Source organism: Colossoma macropomum, unplaced genomic scaffold (assembly GCF_904425465.1).
Source record: "Colossoma macropomum unplaced genomic scaffold, Colossoma_macropomum, whole genome shotgun sequence".
NCBI classification, from domain to species: domain Eukaryota; kingdom Metazoa; phylum Chordata; class Actinopteri; order Characiformes; family Serrasalmidae; genus Colossoma; species Colossoma macropomum.
This window is the reverse complement of record NW_023494809.1, coordinates 24,485,614-24,507,444: the sequence shown is the minus strand read 5'-3', so window position 1 is coordinate 24,507,444 and position 21,831 is coordinate 24,485,614. Positions and strand designations below refer to the sequence as shown.

At 38.0% G+C, this 21,831-nt stretch overlaps 1 protein-coding gene across 1 annotated transcript; it reads right to left on the bottom strand.

Moving 5' to 3' along the window:
* Positions 1–2,361: 2,361 nt before the first annotated feature.
* cip2a (cellular inhibitor of PP2A) lies at positions 2,362–20,217 on the bottom strand. The gene is given in 23 exon segments (XM_036558908.1): positions 2,362–2,853; positions 4,049–4,167; positions 4,333–4,415; positions 6,870–6,983; positions 7,251–7,447; positions 8,617–8,727; positions 8,825–8,899; positions 8,998–9,187; positions 10,728–10,846; positions 11,567–11,666; positions 14,068–14,209; positions 14,664–14,754; positions 14,756–14,824; positions 15,475–15,702; positions 16,585–16,660; positions 16,751–16,896; positions 17,009–17,131; positions 17,284–17,380; positions 17,739–17,833; positions 18,493–18,605; positions 19,008–19,155; positions 19,300–19,423; positions 19,564–20,217. Coding segments are annotated over 22 exon segments (2,691 nt in total). The 5' UTR covers positions 19,402–19,423; positions 19,564–20,217; the 3' UTR covers positions 2,362–2,700.
* Positions 20,218–21,831: the final 1,614 nt, after the last annotated feature.

Sequence of the window (21,831 nt, the reverse complement as noted above, 5' to 3'; positions counted from 1 at the left end):
TGATTTGGACAAGCAATGTACGTTTACTTAGGAAAGTGGGGTCTTAAGCCCCCCCCAAAAATTGGCCTTGCAACGCTCATGTTAGAAAAAATTACATTTGTCTTACGATGAAACGAATGGCATATCAATAACAACCGAAAACGCTTGTGTTCTCGTTTCACCTTGCTGACAATTATCTTTCGTGTCAAATAAAATAAAATGTCTTACAGTACATCTCATTTTTTACCTTTGTTTGGTTGATTTCATGCAATAGTGAAAATACGAATTTGCATTATTAGATTAAGTTAATTAAAAATAACTATGCATACACAGTTATGCAGACACTTTTTAAATATACTTTTCAATGCAATGCAAATGTTTGAAAACCCCTGGTCAATTAATGTGCTTAGCTGATTTTCTAAGTGAAAATAAGTTAACACATCCTTTACAGAAAACACACTCAAATAAACATCTTTTTAAGAGTGTGGTGACAGTAACTTTTGCATTTATCATTCCTTTCATGAAGATTTTTCCTTATTTAATCAAATAACTCCATATATACTATATAACACCATGCACTATGTACACTGAGTTATCCATGTGTAGGCGAATGTCGTAGCATGTTGTGCCTCTTTTGGCCTTCAGAACAGCATTAATTCATGCCGGTGGTGGATTGTACAAGATACTGGATGCATTGTAAAGGAATGTGCTACCATGAGAAATGGTAGCCCAGATAATGCACATTAGAAAGCTGTACGTGCTGTAAATAGCCTTTTCTACATTATCCCAAAGACGCTTGAAAGGGCTGAGATCTGGGGATTGACCACTGAAGAGGTGAAAATCCAGTCATGTTCCCAGAATCATTCCGTGACGATACAATCCTTGTAACATGCTGCATTATCATGATGGAGGTGTTCAGTGGGGATAAACTGTAGCCATGAAGGGATGGACTTCAGACATTCTTTAGTGCACATCAGGAGCCTTAATATGTGCCAGAAAACATTCCCCACACCATCACACTGTCACCACCACTCTGTACTGTTCACTCCAAACAGAATGGTTCCTTTGGGCTCTATGGATGTTGTTCCTTATACCAAATTCTGACCCTTTCATCGGTATGATGCAAAATGGATCTGGATTAAACTTTCAATTTCATTAAATCTATTCCAGTAGAGTATAAAATGAACTGGAGTGTGTCTGCACTCTCACCGTTACACACTATACATTGCATATGTTCTCCTTGTAGCAGCTGCTGTGTGACATGGCGAGTCGGGTTCGCAGTGCCCTTTAGACCATGCAAAGCTAGTCTCTGCAGACCTTCTGCATTCTTGTTTTTTCACTGTGTTTTATTTTTTTAGCCTATTCTTTGATAGACAAAGATCAGTTCTGAGCAATTCTTTAACTCCTCTGCTTGATTTGTGTTCCTGCAGACACTGTTATCGGTCTCTTCTCCCAAGCCTGTGTGCTTCCCTGCCACTATTTATGATGTTGTCCAGTCACAAGAAGTGAACGGTCAGAAGACATCAAATGTACATTCGTTCTAACGTGCTGCCCTACCTCCTTCCCTAACACTAATGCATCCATTTCAGCAAATCAAGGACTTCTGAAAAATTATCTATATAGTATCTTATAATATCTAAAATTATCTACAGCAGCAAGAAATGATTTAAATCTGAATGAGAAGCTGAGCATGTCTGAGTGACAGAATGTACCCTAAAGATATTTAACAAATTTCAATATAGCTTTATGTTGTTTGTTTTAGTTTATATAGGTTAGATTAAAATAAATATTTAAGGGTACTTAAAAAAGGGATTAGTCAAAAGCATTCTCTTAATATATGTCTTTTTGTTTTAGAAACTAAAACTGCAGCTTTTACAAAGGGAGAATTTTTAAAATATTTTGTTTAATTTATACATTAACACAAGATCTACGCTGCACAGAAAATTCAGTGAGCAGAGGACACACGATTTGGTTCACGCTAGTCGACTTCATGTCCTCAATTTTGATTCCCAAACACTGCAGTTTTCTTGTTTACCTTGTGTTAAGTAAAAGTCACCATGTCATTCAAAAGTACTTTATTTATTTAATTTCTGTCATGAGCTGTAGCCCCATCTACTGGCCAAAATATTAAATCACTGCCTTCCAGAGTTATTAGAACTTAGGTTATGTCTAAACTTAGAACCATCATGATTAATCTTCATATTCCACTGGGTCAACTGATGCTAAGCATCATAAGTGTACATCACTCATTCATTTGTGCAAAACAGTCCCTCTACAAGTGATGTTAAACACAATAATTTGTAAACATTCTTATTGTAACAAATTGGATTTAAATACATTTTATTCTCTGTGAGAGAGGCTTATATCTGACATAAATATTTTGTTTCAGAGAAATTTATTTCATTCTTTAAAATGATAGGTGAGGAGAAAGACAGGCATAATGTACAGACTAAAATATGACAACACATACAAAAGGTAATAAATTAATTGGATGTCAATTAAAAAACATCTTAATGAGTCACACTATCACCTATAAACTGTTTCATGGTGTAAAATGTATTTTATATATTTCATATCTACACAGTTTACCTTTGCTTGTGCGTGTTCCAAGTTGGAGAGTGTGTCTGTGTGTATAGCTTGTCAGGAGCACTTTTTGATGTGTGGCTAGTGTTCATGTCTAAGTGAGATGTCTATGTATGTATGTATGCATGCATGCATGCATCACAGAGAAAGGTTGGCAGAGGCGTCGGTTTTGAGCTTGCCACTGCTGAGACTGTGGATCATGGCGATCATCTGCATGTGCTTGCTCAGCTCCTCCTCTTTCTTCTGAAGCTTGCTTTCCAGCTGGGTTTTCTGCAGCTCCAGAGACGAAGCCTGAAGAACATGTCCAAGAAAACATCCAGGATGAGTCCAAAGCCTACGCAACCATCTCCATTCATAACTTCACACTATTTGCATCTTTAATCACCACTTAACAAACTCAAACAAATACTTACTTACCGGCAATCACTCCTAATCCACATTATTCCCTTACCAAACCACCCAAACCCATATAATACCCCTGGACAACACTATAATCAAACATAAAAACAAACAGGGCTAACAATTAATTATATAATCAAGTAACAAACTGACCATCACTCAGTTAGTAGCTAATAAATTATGCCTTCTTTGGTTCCTTTGCCACCACAAGCTCCACAAATGCAACACTCCAGAATTTCTAATTAGTGAGAACTCTCACTAGAGGGCACTAATGAGACAGTGCACAATGAACGAGGACTTCTACTTTTCCAAAAATGAAAGGTAATTCCTACACAAAAGATGTCAATACACAAGAAAAATAAATAATATATATATATATATATATATATATATATATTGCATTATCTTAGTTTAATGTAATTTTAACGTATTATGTTCCTTTTCTTCATAACAAGCATAAAAAACGCTAATATTATGCTAATGTCTCGCTAACCCGCTCAACTTTAAATAGTCCAGCAATACTGATGCCTAAAGTGCCAGAATGTAACTGCTGCTCCATTTAAGGTGGAACAGGAAAATTTCAACAAGAAGCTGGCAAACAGCTGACTTCAGTTACATATCACCAAAGAATAAATAATAAATAACAATATGAATATAATAAATAATCATCGCATTCACCCCTCTTTGAAGGCATATGACGCCCTATATGTAACTAAAGCCCAGCAGTGAGGTTGCTGAACTTTACCCTCCTCTGCTATCACTGCAGACTGGCAGTGTCGCCTACAGAGCAGCGCTAGTAGCTGTTAATGAAGTAATGTTCTTTTTTATTTGAGGGTCCCATTTCGTAGGGGAAGATTTCAACCACTACCCCTTGTAAGTCAGTTCCAAGGGGCAAGGAGACACTCGAAAACAAGGGGTAGGGGTAAAAATAAGAAATAGGATTGGGCCTTAATGTATTGTAGTGTACTGTCACCTATATCTGATGAATACTACGCAGCATTACAGTGTGTTTTTAAGTGAACAACACAAACAATAAAAATTCACGATAAAATTTTTTCATAACTGACACAAGGTGGAGCCATCTCACCTTGATGCTGGCGTCCTTCCTGGCCTGTTCTGTCTTGCTGAGCTCCTTTCTCAAGATATTCATGCTCTCCTCCATCTCGCTGGCCTGCTCCTCCTGCTTCTTCACCTCAGCCTGCAAACCTGTTGTGCAGCACAGTGAGCCATTACTTCCATTTAGCCCACAAACCTCCATATGCCCTCTCACACCCCCACCAAACACCACACACCCCCGCACACGTGTCCACACACAGCAGACTACAGCACCCCCATCATTCCATTGCATACAAGACCCCTACGCTGCCTCACCAGCTATAATACTACGTTTCTCTTGCACGTTTTCCTCTAGGGCTGCGATCTGCTGCTCCTTCTGTATCAACTCTGCAGACAGCCTGCGGAGAAAAGACATGACTGATGGCTTCACACCTTAACCACAACGACAATGCGACCACACAAAAGACATGTACTCTGCTGAGGGTTAAGGTCATAAGAAGGCATCATAAGAAAGTGTAGTACAAGAGATGTGAGCATCAACAAATTACTGTTACATCTTTTCAGAGAACACTTCAGTCTTTTGCAACCCAAACTCTTTCTGCTGCATCTGTAGCATACAGTTGATGACCACTGACGATATTTTTTTTTGCCTCAGCACTTAGATTTAGTTCATTTATCTATTATAAAGTTCACATACATGTTTCTCATTACCGATATTTAGCACTTTTCAAATTCAGCATTTTTTTTTATTAAGAAAAAATTAGCTTGTATTGAAAAACTCAATTCCAAAAAAGTTGGGAAAGTAAGTGAATTGCAAATAAAACCAGAAAGCTGTGATTTGTAAATACATCTGACCTGTATTTAAAAGAAAACAGTACCAAGATATTTAATATTTTATATTTATATAAGTTCATTATTTCTGTAAATATAAACCTCATTCTGAAATTGATAACCTGCAACACGTTCCAAAAATGTTGGGCCAAGGGCAGCTTAAGACTAGGAACACTGTGACACGTTCCAAAAACATCCTAAACAGATGAGGTTGGGTATAAACGGAGCATTCAAGAAAGCCGACTCATTAATGAGCAAGGATGGGCTGAAGCTTGGCACTTAAAAATAAATAAATAAATAATACATTTTTTAATAAATTACAAAAATAATGTAAAAATCATCAGCAAATAATCAAACAGTTTAAGAACAATGGGCCTCATTCTTAATGAGGTTTTTTCTTAAACTTGTTCTTGGGAAAGGTCCCAAGAAAAAGTCTACATCAAATTCAAGATGCAGAATTGTTTGGACCTTTGTGCTCTTGAGTGTGTGTAGCTTCTGTTCTTACCCAAGAACAAATCCTAAATAAGAAAACATTGGTGAATGTCAGAATCATTGTAAAAACTGCATAAGTGAAGAAATGTCTTCTTAAAAGTGTTTTTTGATTGAGGTCCAGTGTTGCTTAACAAGTGACTTCACGGATTTTAGGTATCTCACCCTCTATAATGCATAATATCATCAAAAGATTCAATGAATCTGGAGAAATTTCTGTACGTAAAGTACATAAAGAATCCCTCAGAAGACACTGCAGTGTTTGTTGAGACATCCACAAATGCAAGTTAAGACCGTAATACCTCCAGGCTCAAACTCAACTGAAATGGACTGAGGTACAGTGGAAAGGTGTATTGTGGTCAGAAAAGTCAACCTTTCAGGCTGTCCGTGGAAATAATGGGCATTGTGTTCTCTGGGCAAAAGAAGCAAACGACTATCCAGACTATTACTAGCATAAAGTTCAACAGCAACAGTCTGTCATGGTATGTGGGTGTACAAGGGTAACTTGGGTAACTTTCACCATTAATGCTGAAAGATATATTCACATTTTGGAGGAATATGTATCATAGATGTATCTTTTTCAAGAAAGTCCACGCTTATTTTAACATCACAACGCCAAGCGTCAGCTGAAGACTTGTATAACAGAAGAATGGCGAAAAACTCTGCTTTCAAATTAAAATTTTGCTTTCTGGATCAAATGGTACCCAAACAATAATTAAGTATTGTAAAGAGGAAATGTAATGTAGCAAAGTAGTCAACATGCTCCTGTCTCATTTTTTTTGGAATGTGTTGCAGGCACCAAATCTGTAATGAGCATATAAAAAAAAAAAAAGAAGAAAAACAACAACACCATCAACAACATTCATAAGGTAAAAGATCAAATATTGTGTTTTTGTGCAGCGCTCAGCTGAATACTAGTCAAAAAAGAAATTACTTTTGTGTTTGTACTTTTAACTGTTTGCTTTATTTTAATGGAAGGCATTAAAGGATGTGAACCAAAACAACAAAATGTTATGTGGCACAAGTAAAAAGACAAACCTTAATGGCTGTCAGTGTGTTGCGCTAATGAGATACAATTGCAAAACACTATATTACAGATAAATCTTCCAACCTTACAAGACCTTGGTCATTTAAATTTGAGTATGTTACTAAAAATCAACTTAAAAATCAATTAAATCATTTAGTTTTTAGTTATTTTAAAAGTTTCCTAGCATTTGTCACGTTCGTGAGAATAAGCCATATGCTACAGATGTGGCAAATGGATTGGATGAAAAACACTACGACATTCTATTAACACAGGAGTACAGGAGGGGACAAAATCAATAAAGGCCTCCTGCAGAGGGAGAAGGTGGAAAAGGGCTCATATCCTACATATTTGTACACATATCCTGGATTTTTGTCACATTACATAAACAATTCAATCAAAACATGCTGTTTTTGAAACTTTAACAATGTTTATATACTACATAAAAAGGCAAGGGAATTCTTTTAAGAGCAGACTACAGAAGATGCTAGCATTGACCCCAACTGACCTCTCTTGCTGCATCTTGAGTCCCTCATTGCTCTTCCTCAAGCCCTCTGCCTGTTGGGTTAGAGAGATGTGGGCAGCTTGGAGCTCCTTCAGCATTCCCTCATTCTTATTATACCTGCAGTCAATAATCAGTAATATCAGTAATATGCACACACATGAACATGTGATTCACTAAAATGGTTGGAAATTCTGCCCGCACTCCACACTTGCTAGTAAAGTAAGGGAGTGGCGTGGTGTCCTGCATCCAGGTTAATGATGCCTACATCATTACTACGGCAACCGATCTGATCACCTGCAAATAACAGTGCGGACAGTCATCTCAAAAGATCTGATCTGAGAAACACATCTGATTTGCCTGCAGTCTGAATGTAACCATACTGACCTGCTAAGCAGCTGGTTGTAGCTGCCCTTCAGGTTCTGGTGCTCATCAGACACGGCCTGCAGTCTGCTGTTGTGCTGCAGTAGCTGCTGACTGTCGGTCTTCAGCTTCTCCACCTCCAACACCTGCTCACTCAGCTCGGCCTGCAGCTCCTCCTTTCTCCTCTCAGTCTCTTTCAGCAAAGATGCCAGCTTCCGTGCCTACAGACAGGCAGAGAGAGAGAGACAGAGAGAGAGAGACACAGAGAGAGAGAGAGACACAGAGAGAGAGAGAGACTCAAGTTGACGACTATTAACGGAAACAGTTTTGTGGTCATACTTTCCTGTCTGTGTCAGCATGTGGCCAAAAAAAAAAACAAAAAAACCTTTGACTGTAGCCCATCTGTTGCTGCACAATTTGTCTATAACAGTGCGGAGATAACACCAGCATGGTGAAACCAGCATAACATACAGTTTGTTGTAAACACACAAAAAAAATCTGCAAATGTTAATGAACAGGGTTTTTTTTTTTATTGTAATTGTGGGATATGCAAAAGTGTGGACAACCTTCCAGTTGTAAAGTCTCACAACTTAATTTGTTAGGCCTTACTGACTGGTTAGGTAGGTCAAGCTGATGACAATTCCACAACGTAATAAATTCCAGAAGTAGAGAATGGCTTAAGATCTGAAAATGAAGTTTGTGGATGCCTACAAAGTATGGGAAAGCTATAATAAACATATTAAAGCAATTCCAGCTCTTTCCACTGTCCAAAATGTCATTAAGAAAGGGCAGTTAAGGAGAACTGTGGAAGTCTAGGTAAGATCAAGAAAATTCTTAGATAAAACTGCTTATATGCTGGCCAAAAGGCAAACAAACAAACAAATAAACACGACAGCAAAAGAACTTCAAGAAAGCTTAGTCAACAAAGGAGTGGTGGTGCGCTGTTCTACTGTGCTCATCAGACGGAAACCGTATCTGCGACTACATATATAAACACACTCACATACACATCAATATATAACACTGTGACAGAAAGGAAATATATATAGGTGGTAAGTGGAGCTGATAAAATGGGAAATAAGTGTAGAAACAAGGTTTTAATGTTATGGCTGATCAGTCTATTTATTTGCTGAGTTTAACATATTGGGGAAAAAACCTAAAATCTAAATTGTCCCATAACATTTACACAGGCCACATTTACTATGTTTTTTTTCCAATATGTTAAACTCAGCAAATAAACAGTGCATAAGTATGTTCTCTGTAGAGAATGTATCCATATTTTCAATGAGAAAATCTGCACAACATGTAATCTGACCAAACATTTCCATATGACAGTATACATTACAGGACGTAATGTATCTGTATGTACAACTCTGTGTATGTGTCTGACCTCAGCCTCTGCTTGTGCTCTCTGACAGCGGTACTGAGCGATGAGCCGGTCGGCCTGAGACAGAGCCAGAGCTTTGGCCTCCAACAGGTCCTGCAGACGTCCCTCTTTAGACTGTGCATAAATAACCCACGTATGAGTCACCTGCTACCGCAGAGCCTTAATCAAATATCAGGAAATGTCATACAACACATTCTATAAGGTAACATACCGCCAGGGCAGAGATTTTCTGTTCATAGATGTCAATGATTTCTGACATGTGCACATCTTTCATTGGCTCCTGTAACTGAAAGACAAGTAAGAGACAGCACCAAATGCGCCTCACGCCAACAACCCCAAAACACACACATGGATCCACCCAAAAACACACAGGCACACACACACCTGCATGCTTGTCTGAAGCTTCTCAATGAGGCTGTCGATGTTCTGGCGAGAGGGGCTGCTAGGTCCAGTGGTGGACAGAGGAAAACTCTTGCTGTATGTGACACCATCCTCCTGAATAGCGCTGCCTCTAACCGCCAGCTCAGGCTCCTTCTGCCTGTATGCATTACTGGCAGCGATGCTTTCTCCAAGACTAAAAAGAACAAGTACATACTTGTACATTAGGATCATCAGCACATTTAAACAAGTCAAAAAATCAATATATACGACATTTATTTTAATCCTTTTACTGTTGGAACACCTGATTTTTACTAGGGCCATAACAATTCACACAATTCAAAATTTAATATGATACAGTGCCGTCTCAATTAGATAATACAGAAAAATATTGCAAAGGTTTGGGTGCCGCTAGTCAAATTAGGTTTTATTTATTTTCTAAGTGAAAATACGTTCTTGCATCCTCTACAGAGAACACACTTCTACAGATTTGAAAGCAGAATCACTGCTTATTTGATAAATTTAACATATTGAAAAAATGTTATTGCACACTTTCTATTCTGTTTTATTTTTTTCCAATATGTTAAACTCAGCAAAAAATAGATATTTGTGGATTGAACATTGCAACAAAAATAGTTATTAGTTAAGAATCATTAACTTATTTTCACTTAGAAATTGTTTAGCTCAAACTTAAGTTTACTTAACACTTAAAAGATCAACAAAACATTGTGACCCATTCTTCAACCTATAGCATACGACTGATGCTAATGTTTCCATTTTCAGTTTATTAGAGCATTAAACATTATAAAAAGTACAATACTTGAAACAAAAGTTGTGCTTTTTTTCGCATCCCGATCTAATGCTCTTGCCACAAGCTAATTTGTTAGCCCCAAACCAGGGGTTTCCAAACTTTTTTCAAAGAGAGCCAGATTGTACTGTGTTAAAACACCTGAGGGCTGAAATATTATTCACAAATTAGAACTACACAAGTTTTCAATATAATAATATTCAATGTAAGCTTTCAAAATATCAGCCCATAGAATCTGAGCTTTCTGTGAGCTACCGTGTTTCCTATCACTGTATAAAAGAGGCTTCTTTCATTGATGGATTGTTCATTCAGAGCAGTTTGGATCGTTAAGTGCTTATAATAAATAATTAAATTGTTTAAGAGTATCAATACAACATGTCTAATGTATTAATCATATTCCTATTCAAGTGTTTACTTGTTGAAAAATTTGAGAGACAAACTATACAAAAATCTATAAGTATTTTGGTTTTGTTGGATAATGTTCTTTACATATCAAATAAACGCAGTGTAGCCACGTTTTTGTTCAACCTTATAGGGTTAATATTTACTGAACTTGTGTTGTAGACATCATGAACCCCTTTGATTCCCCTTTAAAGAGCCCCACTATGAGTTCTTTCCTTTTGTCAAACCGCAAGAGAAAATGAAAATGAGGTGACGTATTACAGAAGCTCAAACAGGAGTTATGATATTCGTGCTGGAGATCTGCATATAAAGTCAAAAGACTCACACTGTTGATTTTTTTCCAAACTGAGCTCAGAGGTGTAAAGATACAGAAAAGATAGAGGTACCAGTATGGTGCTTTAGCACATCTCCATGCTACTAACCTCCCTCACACCTCAGTTAGAAGGAAACTGAAACATCTAACCTCTTTTTGACACCAGGTGTGACTATGACAGAACACGATTTTTTTTAAATTTTTTTTACTCACATGACAGCAGGGAAATCAGGCAGTGGTGCTGCCTCAAAGAGGATGCGCAGGGCAGTCTGCACCCGTTCTCTGAGGTTAGACGTAAGGGCAAGAGAGAGGGGCATCACCATTCGCTGGTCCTGCACAATCAAACAATCAACCTTTTGTTTCATCCAGAAGTACATTGAGGGTGACCCTCATTTATAATGTAGTCAAACAAGCTAAACAGGGATTAAAAAAAGTTAAAATGAACTTTATCAATTAAAAAAATTAAAATCAGCAAGGCAAGAAGACTGAGAAAGAAATACACATAACAGCTCAAATAAGAAATATGCATAAAATAGCAACAGAAAGTAAAAGAATGTAAGATTATTAAAATTTAAGAATAATAATATTAAGTGTTAAAAATAAATTAAAACTAAAATTATTTGATAAAATAGTAAAATAAAATAGAACAGCAAAAGAATTAACATCTACACATCAGAATCAAGTAACAGTTGTAACAAGTGGTGAAATAAAAAAAGAAAGGCACTAAAATCAAATAAAACAGCTGCAGGCTGAGTGGACATGGTTAGAGATTAAAAGTTTAAAATGGTTAAGTGCCATCAGCGAGCAGAACTTCAGGGTTTCCTGTAGTCTATTTCAGTTCAATGGTGGACTGTAGCTAAATGCAGATTTACCTAGTTCACTAAAACTCTCAGAACCTGATAGGTGATCCAGTCACTAGAGCGGATCTGATAAACACCATTATTTCCAGTGAGCACAGATTTGATATAAGATGGCACAAAAGCACTGGATGTCACTGGATGCACCCGTCCTAAAAAACACACTTAAACCCCCAGAGGAACTTTATGTTTTACCTGCAGGATCCTGTAAAAGCACGTCTCCATGTCGGACACGTGCTGCTTCAGCTGGCTCATCAGCTCCAGAGTCTTCAGTACAGTCTCGGAGCACATCTGGCTACAGGAGCAAAAGCGGACACAAAAATCATAAGAAGACGACATATTTTCTTCAAAATCTACAGCACTTTGCAAAAATTAGAGGCCACCCTTTCATTTCCTTAATTTTCAGTCTAAACGGCTCTTAAGTTATTCATTTTACAGTGGAGAGAGCGAAAAAAAAAAGACTATCTATATGTTTAACAGAAAATTGCAGAAGTCTCAACAACTAAATATAAATTTTTCAGTTTTAGTATGTCCACCCTTTGCCGTTCATCTATTTCACAAGATCTGCTTTCAGTTTTATCTGCAGAGACACCCTCAAGTTCAGTCTTAGAAGTTGGTTGCATTTTCTGCTTACCATTTAGACTCCACAAGCCATAAAACCTCACTCCACATCCAGTTTCTTTGTTCTAGTGCAAATTTTCTTCCTTCCTGTCTGTTCCCCCTTCTTTATGCAAGAGGATTATCTTATATTGAATCTGTAAAATTAGCACATTTGCAAGTTTGGGCAGTTACTTATGTGAAAGTTACTGGCTCCTTGAATTGGAACACAATGTCAGTGACTCCTTTGGTAACAGCTTTTGCTGGAAGGATACACTGTAACTGTAACTCATCTAGTTTAAGATTAAACGGATAGAAGAGTTAAAGTGGCAGTGGGTTCACAAAAGTAAAGACTGGAGAAATTACATACTGATAGATCACATATTATTTTAAGTGTTGGGAGCTTGATGTAATTTTCTGTTAAACAACTATTTTCTTTTTTCCTGACCCCAAAAAATGAATAACTTGTACTTAATGGCCATTTTGACTGGAAACTAAATAAACAGAAGGGTGGTCTCTCACTTTGTGTAGCTATCGGCACAACATTTATCATGTGTCACTGAGCTGATGTTTTAGTTTAAAGTAAATTGCACTAGCCAGCTACTATGCAGAAAAAAGAACCCTTAGGTTGTGAGGGTGTTTGACATGCAACCTAAAAATACACAGATGAGCCAAAACATTGACACAGATGAAGTAAATAATGTTGATTTTCTCATGAAAACAGCATGTGTCAAGATCTGGGACATGTTAGACACCAAGCAAACAGCTGGTTCTTGTATGCAACATGTTGGATGTGGGAGAAATGAGCAGACATGAAGACCTGAGTGACTAGGCCAAATAATTACGGTCAGAGGATAGGGTCATAGCATTTCCAGAACAGCAAGGCTTGTGGGGTGCTCCCAGTTAGTAGTGGTGAGTACCTACCAACAGTGGTCCAAGGAGGTACAAACCATGAACCAGCAACAAGATGCTGGGTGCCCAAGTCTCTTGTGCGAAGGCAACAAAGGCAATCCTGACAGAAGGGCTGACATGGCACAAGCCAGAAATGTTTAATAATGGCCACAGGAGGAAATCTGTGTCAATACACAGACCACCGCATCCTGCTGCATACCCACAGACCGGTCAGAGTACCCATACCATCCCCTGCCCACTGTCAAGGTCGCCTGGTCCGATGAGTCCAGGTTTTTGTGTTTTGTTGTTTTTTTTTCCCCATCACATCATGTGCATGGCCAGGTACGAGTGAGCTGTTTACCTGGGAAAGTGATGGCACCAGGATGCATTGTAGGAAGGGGACAAGCGTGTCATGGAAGTGTGATGCTCTGGGCAACATTCTGCTGGGAAACCCTGGGTCCAGGCACTCATATGGACGTCAATGTGACACATGCCATCAACCTAAACATCTCTCATACACCCCTTCATGTCAATCACATTCCCCGATGACAGTGTCCTCTTTCAGCAGGATAAAACACACTGCCACACCGCACACATTGTTCGGAATGGTTCGAGGAACATGACGAAGAGTTCAAGGTGTTGCACTGGCCTCCAAATTCCCCAGATCTCAATCTGATGGAGTATCTATGGGAAGTACTGGAACAACAAGTCCAATCCGCTGTGGCTCCACCTTGCAACTCACAGGTCTTAAAGGATCTGGAGCTAACGCCTTGGTGCCAGACACCACAGGGCACCTTCAGAGCTCTTGTAGAGTCCGTGCCCAAGTGGGTCGCAGCTGTTTTGGCAGCATGCGGAGAGCAAACAGCATATTAGGTGGTCATAATATTTTGGCTCATATGTGCATGTTGACTGAGTAAATGAATTGTATTGTCTTTAAATAACTGATTTACATAAAACTGAAAAGAATGAATGAAAGTAAAACTGATGAATTAAGGAAAACGAAATGTGTAACAGGTTTAGACAGATTACATGACCTTTGAAATGTCCTTTGTAAATAATCAAACCTCTCACTGGTTGATCCTTTACCTAGAATCAAACCCATGGCCTCTTGAGGCAAAGCCAAGTTCGCCAGCTCCTAAGCTACCACCACCCCGTCCCTCAATCCATCCAACAATCTGCCTCAGATAGCTAGTTGATGTCCTACGCACCTGAGCTGCGAGTCAGAGCCAGAGCCATTAGAGCTGATGTAGTCCTGTGTATTAGAGAGCAGCAGCTCCACTTGCAACATGCACAGCTTTGAGCTTATGTGCTGTGAAACCAGGGTCTTCAGGAAGTCTTCTCCACACAGCAGTGGACATGTTAAGGGCTTAAATTCATCATTTTTCTTGCCTCTTAGAGTTTTTCGCAAATAAAGCAATAATCAAATTCACTTTCCCCCCTTACTTTAAATGCAGCTCATCAGCCAAGACATGTACAGTATTTAAAGTTTCTTTCTTTAGTTTTGCAATGGTGTTACAAACTATTGTTGGCTGACAGGAAGCACACGCCTCAAACCATGTCAAGTCGTTAAGAGAACTTAAATAGGAGTTACTTATGTGGTTTGACACCGTACGACATACCATTATCTATAAAAATAAACAAACATATGTTACATAGCTAGAAATAATAACTCTAGCCATCTTTAAGCTTGAATTTTGTCCAGATTTTGATATGAAAATAGCCCAACATAATACGTTACATGTTTGATCAAGTAGTTACAACAGGGAAACTGTAAAATAATGATGGCTAATATGAGTATGGATATCCAGCAGAAGATCGACAGCATGTCCTGCTCTTATACAGTGCCTCTTCAGCAGCTGCTCTCCTTCGCTGGGGTCTGGAGTCTGCAGCAAACCCCCGCAGTGCAGGCAGCAGGAGCTCCACAAATGACTGAGCTGAATCAGACAACGAGGAGTCAACTGCTTCCTGAGGGTGAAAAGGCACAATATCTGTCAGTCAAAAATTACTCAGACACTGATATTCTCAGTGTTTGAAGACTGAAAATAGAATGAAAAAAAAAAGTAAAAGAATATAAGATTATAAGAATATAAAAAGGTAAGTGATAGAAATGTAGAAATAGTAAAACAAAATACAATAGCAACAAAATTAACATAAAATGACAGTTGTAATAAATAGTGTAATAAAAAAGAAAGGAACTAAAATCATATAAAAAAAAATCATAAAAATCAAATAAAATTAGGTGTGGCATGCAAACCTGCAGCCATAGATTCACAACCTTGCCTAAATAATTAAAACTACCTTTGTTGTATATTTCTTATTAAGGCTGTACGATATGTACATAAACTGCAATGTTCAATAAAGTTGATGGATAATTAATAAATTACTATTAACATAGTGTGCCTCTGACTGGATGTGCTGCAAGTACAGACTTTTTTGCCCAACTCTAGACAGAGATCTAACTAACTGTATGGAAGGTGTCTCTGACAAAATGGCCAGTGAGGGTAGATACAATATAGACATATCTAATAACTGGCAACCAGCAAAACTGTAATAAAGGCTTTAGATCTATGCTGAGCAGTTAAGCCTGTATTACAGTTGTCTGACAATTTTCTCACCTCAAACAGCTCGGTTAGCAGCAAGAGTGCCTGCAAGGAGCATTGCTCTGGTCCTTGCAGAGGCCCTGTGGCCCACTGAAGCAGGTCCAGGCACGGCTCTGACCCTCTGGTTTGGGCACCGCTCCTGACCCCAGGCTGCAGGCGCAGAGCCACAGGCCGAAGCACCATCTCACAGATGAGTCTGCGCAGAGCTGGCACTGAGCACAGAGACACAAGCAGCTCCAGCACCTGAACGCAGAAAAGACATGAATGTTTATTACTACTGTTACCATTACAGCATATTTTGTAAGCCCTTCAAAGTGAATTAATGATACTGATCCAATTCGATAGAGAGCAAGAAAGACAAACACATATTCAAAACAAAAATCTGCAGCAACAATGTAAGTCGTGTGTAAGTTTAAACTGATTTATGCTTTTTGTTTAGTTTATGAGGTGTTTTTTTTATTTCCAATCAAAAAGACCATTTTTTAGCAGAAAAAACAGAAGATCTATTATTTAACAGAACATTACACAGAAGCCTCAACAACAATTTTTTTTAGCATTTAGTGTGTCTATGCTTTGCTTTCGTTATAGCTTCCATTCTTTTTGGCAGGTTTGCTCTCAGTTTTTCAAATCTGCAGGAATATTTTTCCACACCTCTTAGAAGGTGACCACATCTTCTGCCTCTCACCATCAATGTAATCCCAATTTAGACTTACAAGTCCATAAAATCTTACTCCTAATGTCATTTTTTTGTTTTTGTCTGTTTACTTTTTTAAATTTTTTCCCTATTGACAGCTGCACATCCTTTCAGACCCATAGTGCTGAGTTGTCTTCTCACAGTGGAAAGATGGATAGAAACACCTGCAGATTTTTTCCAAATATGAAGCAAGAGTTTGATTTTCTCCTCTCTCTTAAAGATAAAACCTTTATAGGGCCCATATCCTGCATTTTTCTTGCACATTAATTTTAGTTTTTTTTACTTACATAATTAAATAAACAAAAGCATAATCTCTTTTGACTTTTGCACAGTAATGTACAATACAGTGAAATCCATGTCATGGGAAAATGCACCAGTATTCACTTTTGCTTTCCATCCCTAGTTTCAACAAAAACAAGAAGATTTGTCACCTTGACTGCAGTATCCGGGTCTTTCCCATGGAGGAGGCTGACCACCTCATTCAGGCAGACAGAAAGGTGTTTATAGCTAAAGTCAGACAGAAAGGACACCCATTAAATCTCACAACAATTCAGATACAGCACATATTCCTATAACAGACCAAGCTGAAAGGCCTACTTGGTGAGGTAATCTGCAATCTTGGGATTTTTTAGAAGGTCCACCAGTAAATCAACAGCATAATTCCTTGTGAGGGTGCCGTCGCCATTGACGGTGATGTTGAAGATGAGCTGGAAGGTTTGGTGGATGTTCTTTGCATTGAACAGCTGCAATTGCAAAACCACAAAAAGCACAAACTGTTCAAGTAAACGTGTACAGCGACAGTCTAAAACCACAAAACAAACACATACAGCAGGATCACATAGAAGATGAACATACCTTCTGACCCACTTCCTCATTGAGGGTTAGACTGGACAAAATAGACAGTGCGAAGACAACCACTGTTAGGCAATTATGGCCAAGGAAATTAATTAAGGCCCTGTAGAAAGCTTTAACGTTACTCTGCAAAAAAGAAAAAGTCAAATTGTCAATCAGCAAGTTCACAAGTAGATAAGTAAGAAGGTCGTAAGTTGATAATCAGCAAAACAGAGCAATATTAAAAGCTTTATGTATTTATAAGAACCACTGCTTATATCTGCTCAGGTGGTTCCTACCTGAGACTTGATCTGAGCCTGCATGGACAGGTTGTGTCGACACAGATTGGCCATCAGGCCCAAGCAGGGCTTTGTGATGTCATCATTATTAGATTGGCTGGGATCAGAAAAACAGATGCGTCAGCTTTCTGTATTATTTCCAACTACATTTTAATGCATTTGTATGTTTAATATATTAACTCGTGCGTTTGTATGCTTATGATGATCATGATTTTCAAATATGCTTTTCAAAAGCTCTGTGTGGTTCTCACGCTAAACTTTGAGAACATTTTCATGACCAATGCAGCTGTGGTTTTGCTAAAAACACCACAAGAACAGGAAAGGCTGAACAAACAAGCTCAAGAACTACAGAATAAGTACGACCTCTACTATTGTGCTGATCATTCTCTCTGCTATGTACCTTGCAGTTATGTAAATGTGAAAAAATATGCACAACACCTCGTAACACAGCTTACATATTAAGCATGAGGAAACTGAGGAGTTCATCGACATGCGAGGCACAGTGCAGTATTCTCATGTTGTAAGTAAGTCGCTGCAAGACCTGAAGACACTGGAGAAAAAGAAGCGCTTGTCAGATTCGGAGCCCCCAATTTCTCATGACCAGTAAAAATGGAAGAACTTCTACGCAAATAAAACAAGCACAAATAAAACAAGCACAAATAAAAGAATAATGAAATTAAAAAGAATTTGTTGAGAAAGTAATTAAAAAAAAGAATGATACAATTATAAAATCAAAAAGTTCCTGTGAGCATAGATTGTTACTTCATCCCCCTTCCCCTTTTTTTTGTTTTTTTTAATTTTAAACACTTTTTTTAACCACTAATATTATGGTAAACAGAATTGTTTGCACACTTCTTAAATAAAAGGACAATGTAGTATGATCATGTACCACATATGCGTAATAAATTCTAAAAATGTACTATTTACTCCCCAGTCTTTACAGTCCAGTTACATAAACTAAGCTGCAAAAACAGCCCATTTTGAGTTTATTTTCGTGATGGTACAAAAACCAACACATTTACATATAACTGCCTATTCAGTCTATAGCAGTTTTACTCTGCCTTTTACATTCAAATCATACAGTTAAAGTACATAAACCTACATAATCATCATAAACAGACCCAGGGAAATTAACACATTGCAAGAGAATAGCAGAATATGGGCCCTATATGGTTTGCATGGGTATTGCTAGTCAGATGCTGTCTTTACCTGTAACACAACAGGCTCCTCTGGGGTGGCTCTGTTCCAGTGGACGATAGCAGCCAGTGTACCTACAATGTTATAACTGCTATGAAGGGCCTCTTTGCTCTCCTCATCAGACGCTGGCAAAGGAAAAAAGATGCCTTTAGCAAATAAGATTTGTTTTATCTGCTTCACTACATGCTAAGAGTGTAACAACATATGTTTTCAGGTTTAAGACAATTTCTAATTCTAAAGTGTCTCATATAAAGCATCATACACAGCCTCCAAAACTGAAATACCACCATGTCACAAAAGCGCAACTGAAATAAGTCTCACAATAAGCCTCAGCTTTAAATAAGTTACTTTACTTTTTTGATATTTTGATATTTTCTATCAAAGACAACAAACAAGAGACCCTCAATACACTGTCTCATTCAGACTGAGGATAGATTACATGAAAACCCACAGTGTTCATTTGACAGAAGGACATCATAACAGCTTAAAAGACCCCTTAACTCAAGACCCCCATGACCATTAAGTACCAAGCTGCGCCAACAGAGAAAGGATGGCCCCAGTGAGGGCATGACTTGTGTTTGGATCTCCGGCTACTTCCAGTAGACCACTCAAACACTCGCTGGGAAGGACCTGCCCTGAAGTTAAGAGTCTGGAGCACTTCAGGCTTGACACGTCCTACAGAAAGAAAACAGCCGCCAGGAGATCATTATACAGCAACATAGGTCAGTAAAACAGAACTGTTTCCCAAAAGCATCTTGGTGGTCTCGACAGACAACGGGCTGAGTTTTATAGCTGCCTTACACAGAAACGCCAACTCACTTCAATCTGTTTTTGCAGCTGTGATGAATTCAAGGAGCTTTTGTTGTTTTTGTACTGCCGAATGGCCAAAAGCAGAGACTTCAGACACGTTGTCACATCCATCTTGGCAAACAAAACAGCTGCTCTATTAAATGAAACATATAAACTCATAAACACGAGATAGTTAACCTAATATTATATAATTCATCAGTAAACAAAGCTGACACCTCGACTCGACTCACGGAGCTAGCATTAGCCAGCTAGCTTAGCTCCTTGTTCACTTACTTTTAGTGTCTCGTTTAACGTTACTTTACTCTCGAGCAGTGAACTGAGTTACACTGAATTTAGCCAAGTTCGTCTTACTTCTAACATAATATAGAGGCAGTAACAAAAACACGCGCTTTTATTTTCTTTTCTTTTGGTCCCGTTCGTTTCTGTTTCAACTCCGGCTGACAAACGACGTCCTCCCGCTTTCCGTTTCAAAATACAGGAACAGTGCATGACTCACGGAGGGGGGAGCTGAGTCAACTAAACGTACAATAAGAAAAGGAATGCTTAATATTTCTCTGTATATGACATTATTATTTAACAAACTGAAATCATAGCATGTATAGTATATGTATTGGCTATTGTATCTCCTTTGATTTAGGGTGTTTTATGAACGACCCCAGAAATATACTCCCCCCTCTCAAAATGCCCTCTACGTTGGAACAACGACGTAATGGCGTATGTCGTGTTGGCCACGCCCCTCCCTAACACGCTGTATGGATGTTTTGCTGAGGTTTCTGTCTCCGGTGCTTTAAACAGACGCGAAAATGACCGGGTTTATAGTTACACAGCAAAAACGAGTTAAATAGACTACCGCAGTGTCTGTTGCTGAAATGTAGGCTGTTTATTCGAGAATCTATTGAGGTAAGCGTAAAAAAGACCCTTTAAGAGGACTCAAATAAAAATACTGTTGCCGTAAAGGGGAACGCCACCGATTTTTCAAAAATTCTACCTAATTAAATGGTCGAGATGGTCGAGTGGTTTGATGTGAAATGCTCCGTTCTAAAGACACTTGCACACTTACCGAGTCAGAAGTTTTCACAGTGGTGGTGATAGGAAGCAGACGCCCACCTCTAAAAGCTCCCTCACAGTATGTTATTTACTTATATATATATATATATATATATATATATATATATATATATATATATATATATAACATTCTGTGAGGGAGCTTTTAGAGGTGGGTGTCTGCTTCCTATCATATATATATATATATATATATATAAAACATTCCGTGTATGTATTAACATGTACAAATGTGTATATATATATATATATATATATATATATATATATATATATATACACATAAATGGACTAAAATACATTTTAAGCCAAGAGTTTATCACAAAACAACCAGCAAACAATGTGTCAGACGTCAGGCATGATGGACGGTAGTTTTGTGATAAAATTTTGGCTTAAAATGTATTTTAGTCCATTTACTGTAATTCACACATGGTGGAGGGATACAGGTTATTGTAAGGCAAAACAGTCCTCAAAGAAACCTTTTTTTTTCAGATTTATTACTATTTTACTAACATCAGCATTACATATAAAACCTCAGAAGTCATGGTGGTTTTGGATAGTAAATAAAATGGCTATAATGTTTACAAACCCTAATTTATCATATTAAATTCATCTCTTTGTTCACATGGAGCTACAGGTTTTCACAAGTTTAGTTGTGAAAAAAACATGACTATTACATGTAAAATTACAAAAAAAGGTTTAAATGTTCATCCAGGATATAACTACATGAAATGTCATCACTTTAGACTAATTTGATTAATTCTGTGGCGTTTTTTCTTACGATGCTAAATTAGGTTGTTAGACATGCAAGGGTGAAGCCTTTCTGAGAGATATGGGGTCAGTGTACCCTGAACACTTGCACTGAGAGCACTGAGAGAAAACCGCATGGACTTTATGCTGTGGTGAGATTGTATTGCATCACTGCTCTGGGTGAAGAGCCATCAAACAGCTCACACTGCACGCAGCTGCTCTGAAACATTCTAGTAAATGATGCCATTATTGTTTAAATATGAATAAAAGTAGTGTATGATGATCAGAATATGAAGATCAGAATATAAACAGTTGGAAAATTTGATTTGTTAAAACATCTAAACATTATCTGTTTTGAATATGCTCCAGGACTCAAACCCAAACAATGCAAAATGTTTAATGTGTAATTGCCTTTTTTTTCTTTGCACCAGTAAATGACAATATACTTTACATAGTTAACAGACAGCTTTGTGTTTGTACACATCAGAAGAGTCATTTGAGGCTTTGTGTTGTGACAAATAGAAACAAAAACACAGGAATAGAGGAAGCTGTGGTTCAAAAAAACAGTAAAAAAAAAAAAAGTTTTTTGCTTCACTTCTATCACAACCTTCATGTTAAGCTTCCACTCACTGAGCTGTAAGAGATCACAGGAGTTTGCAGTAAACCTGTCTCAGCCAAGCAAAGTGTTCTGGATGGGCTGTAATGCTTAAACAGATCAGTAAGATA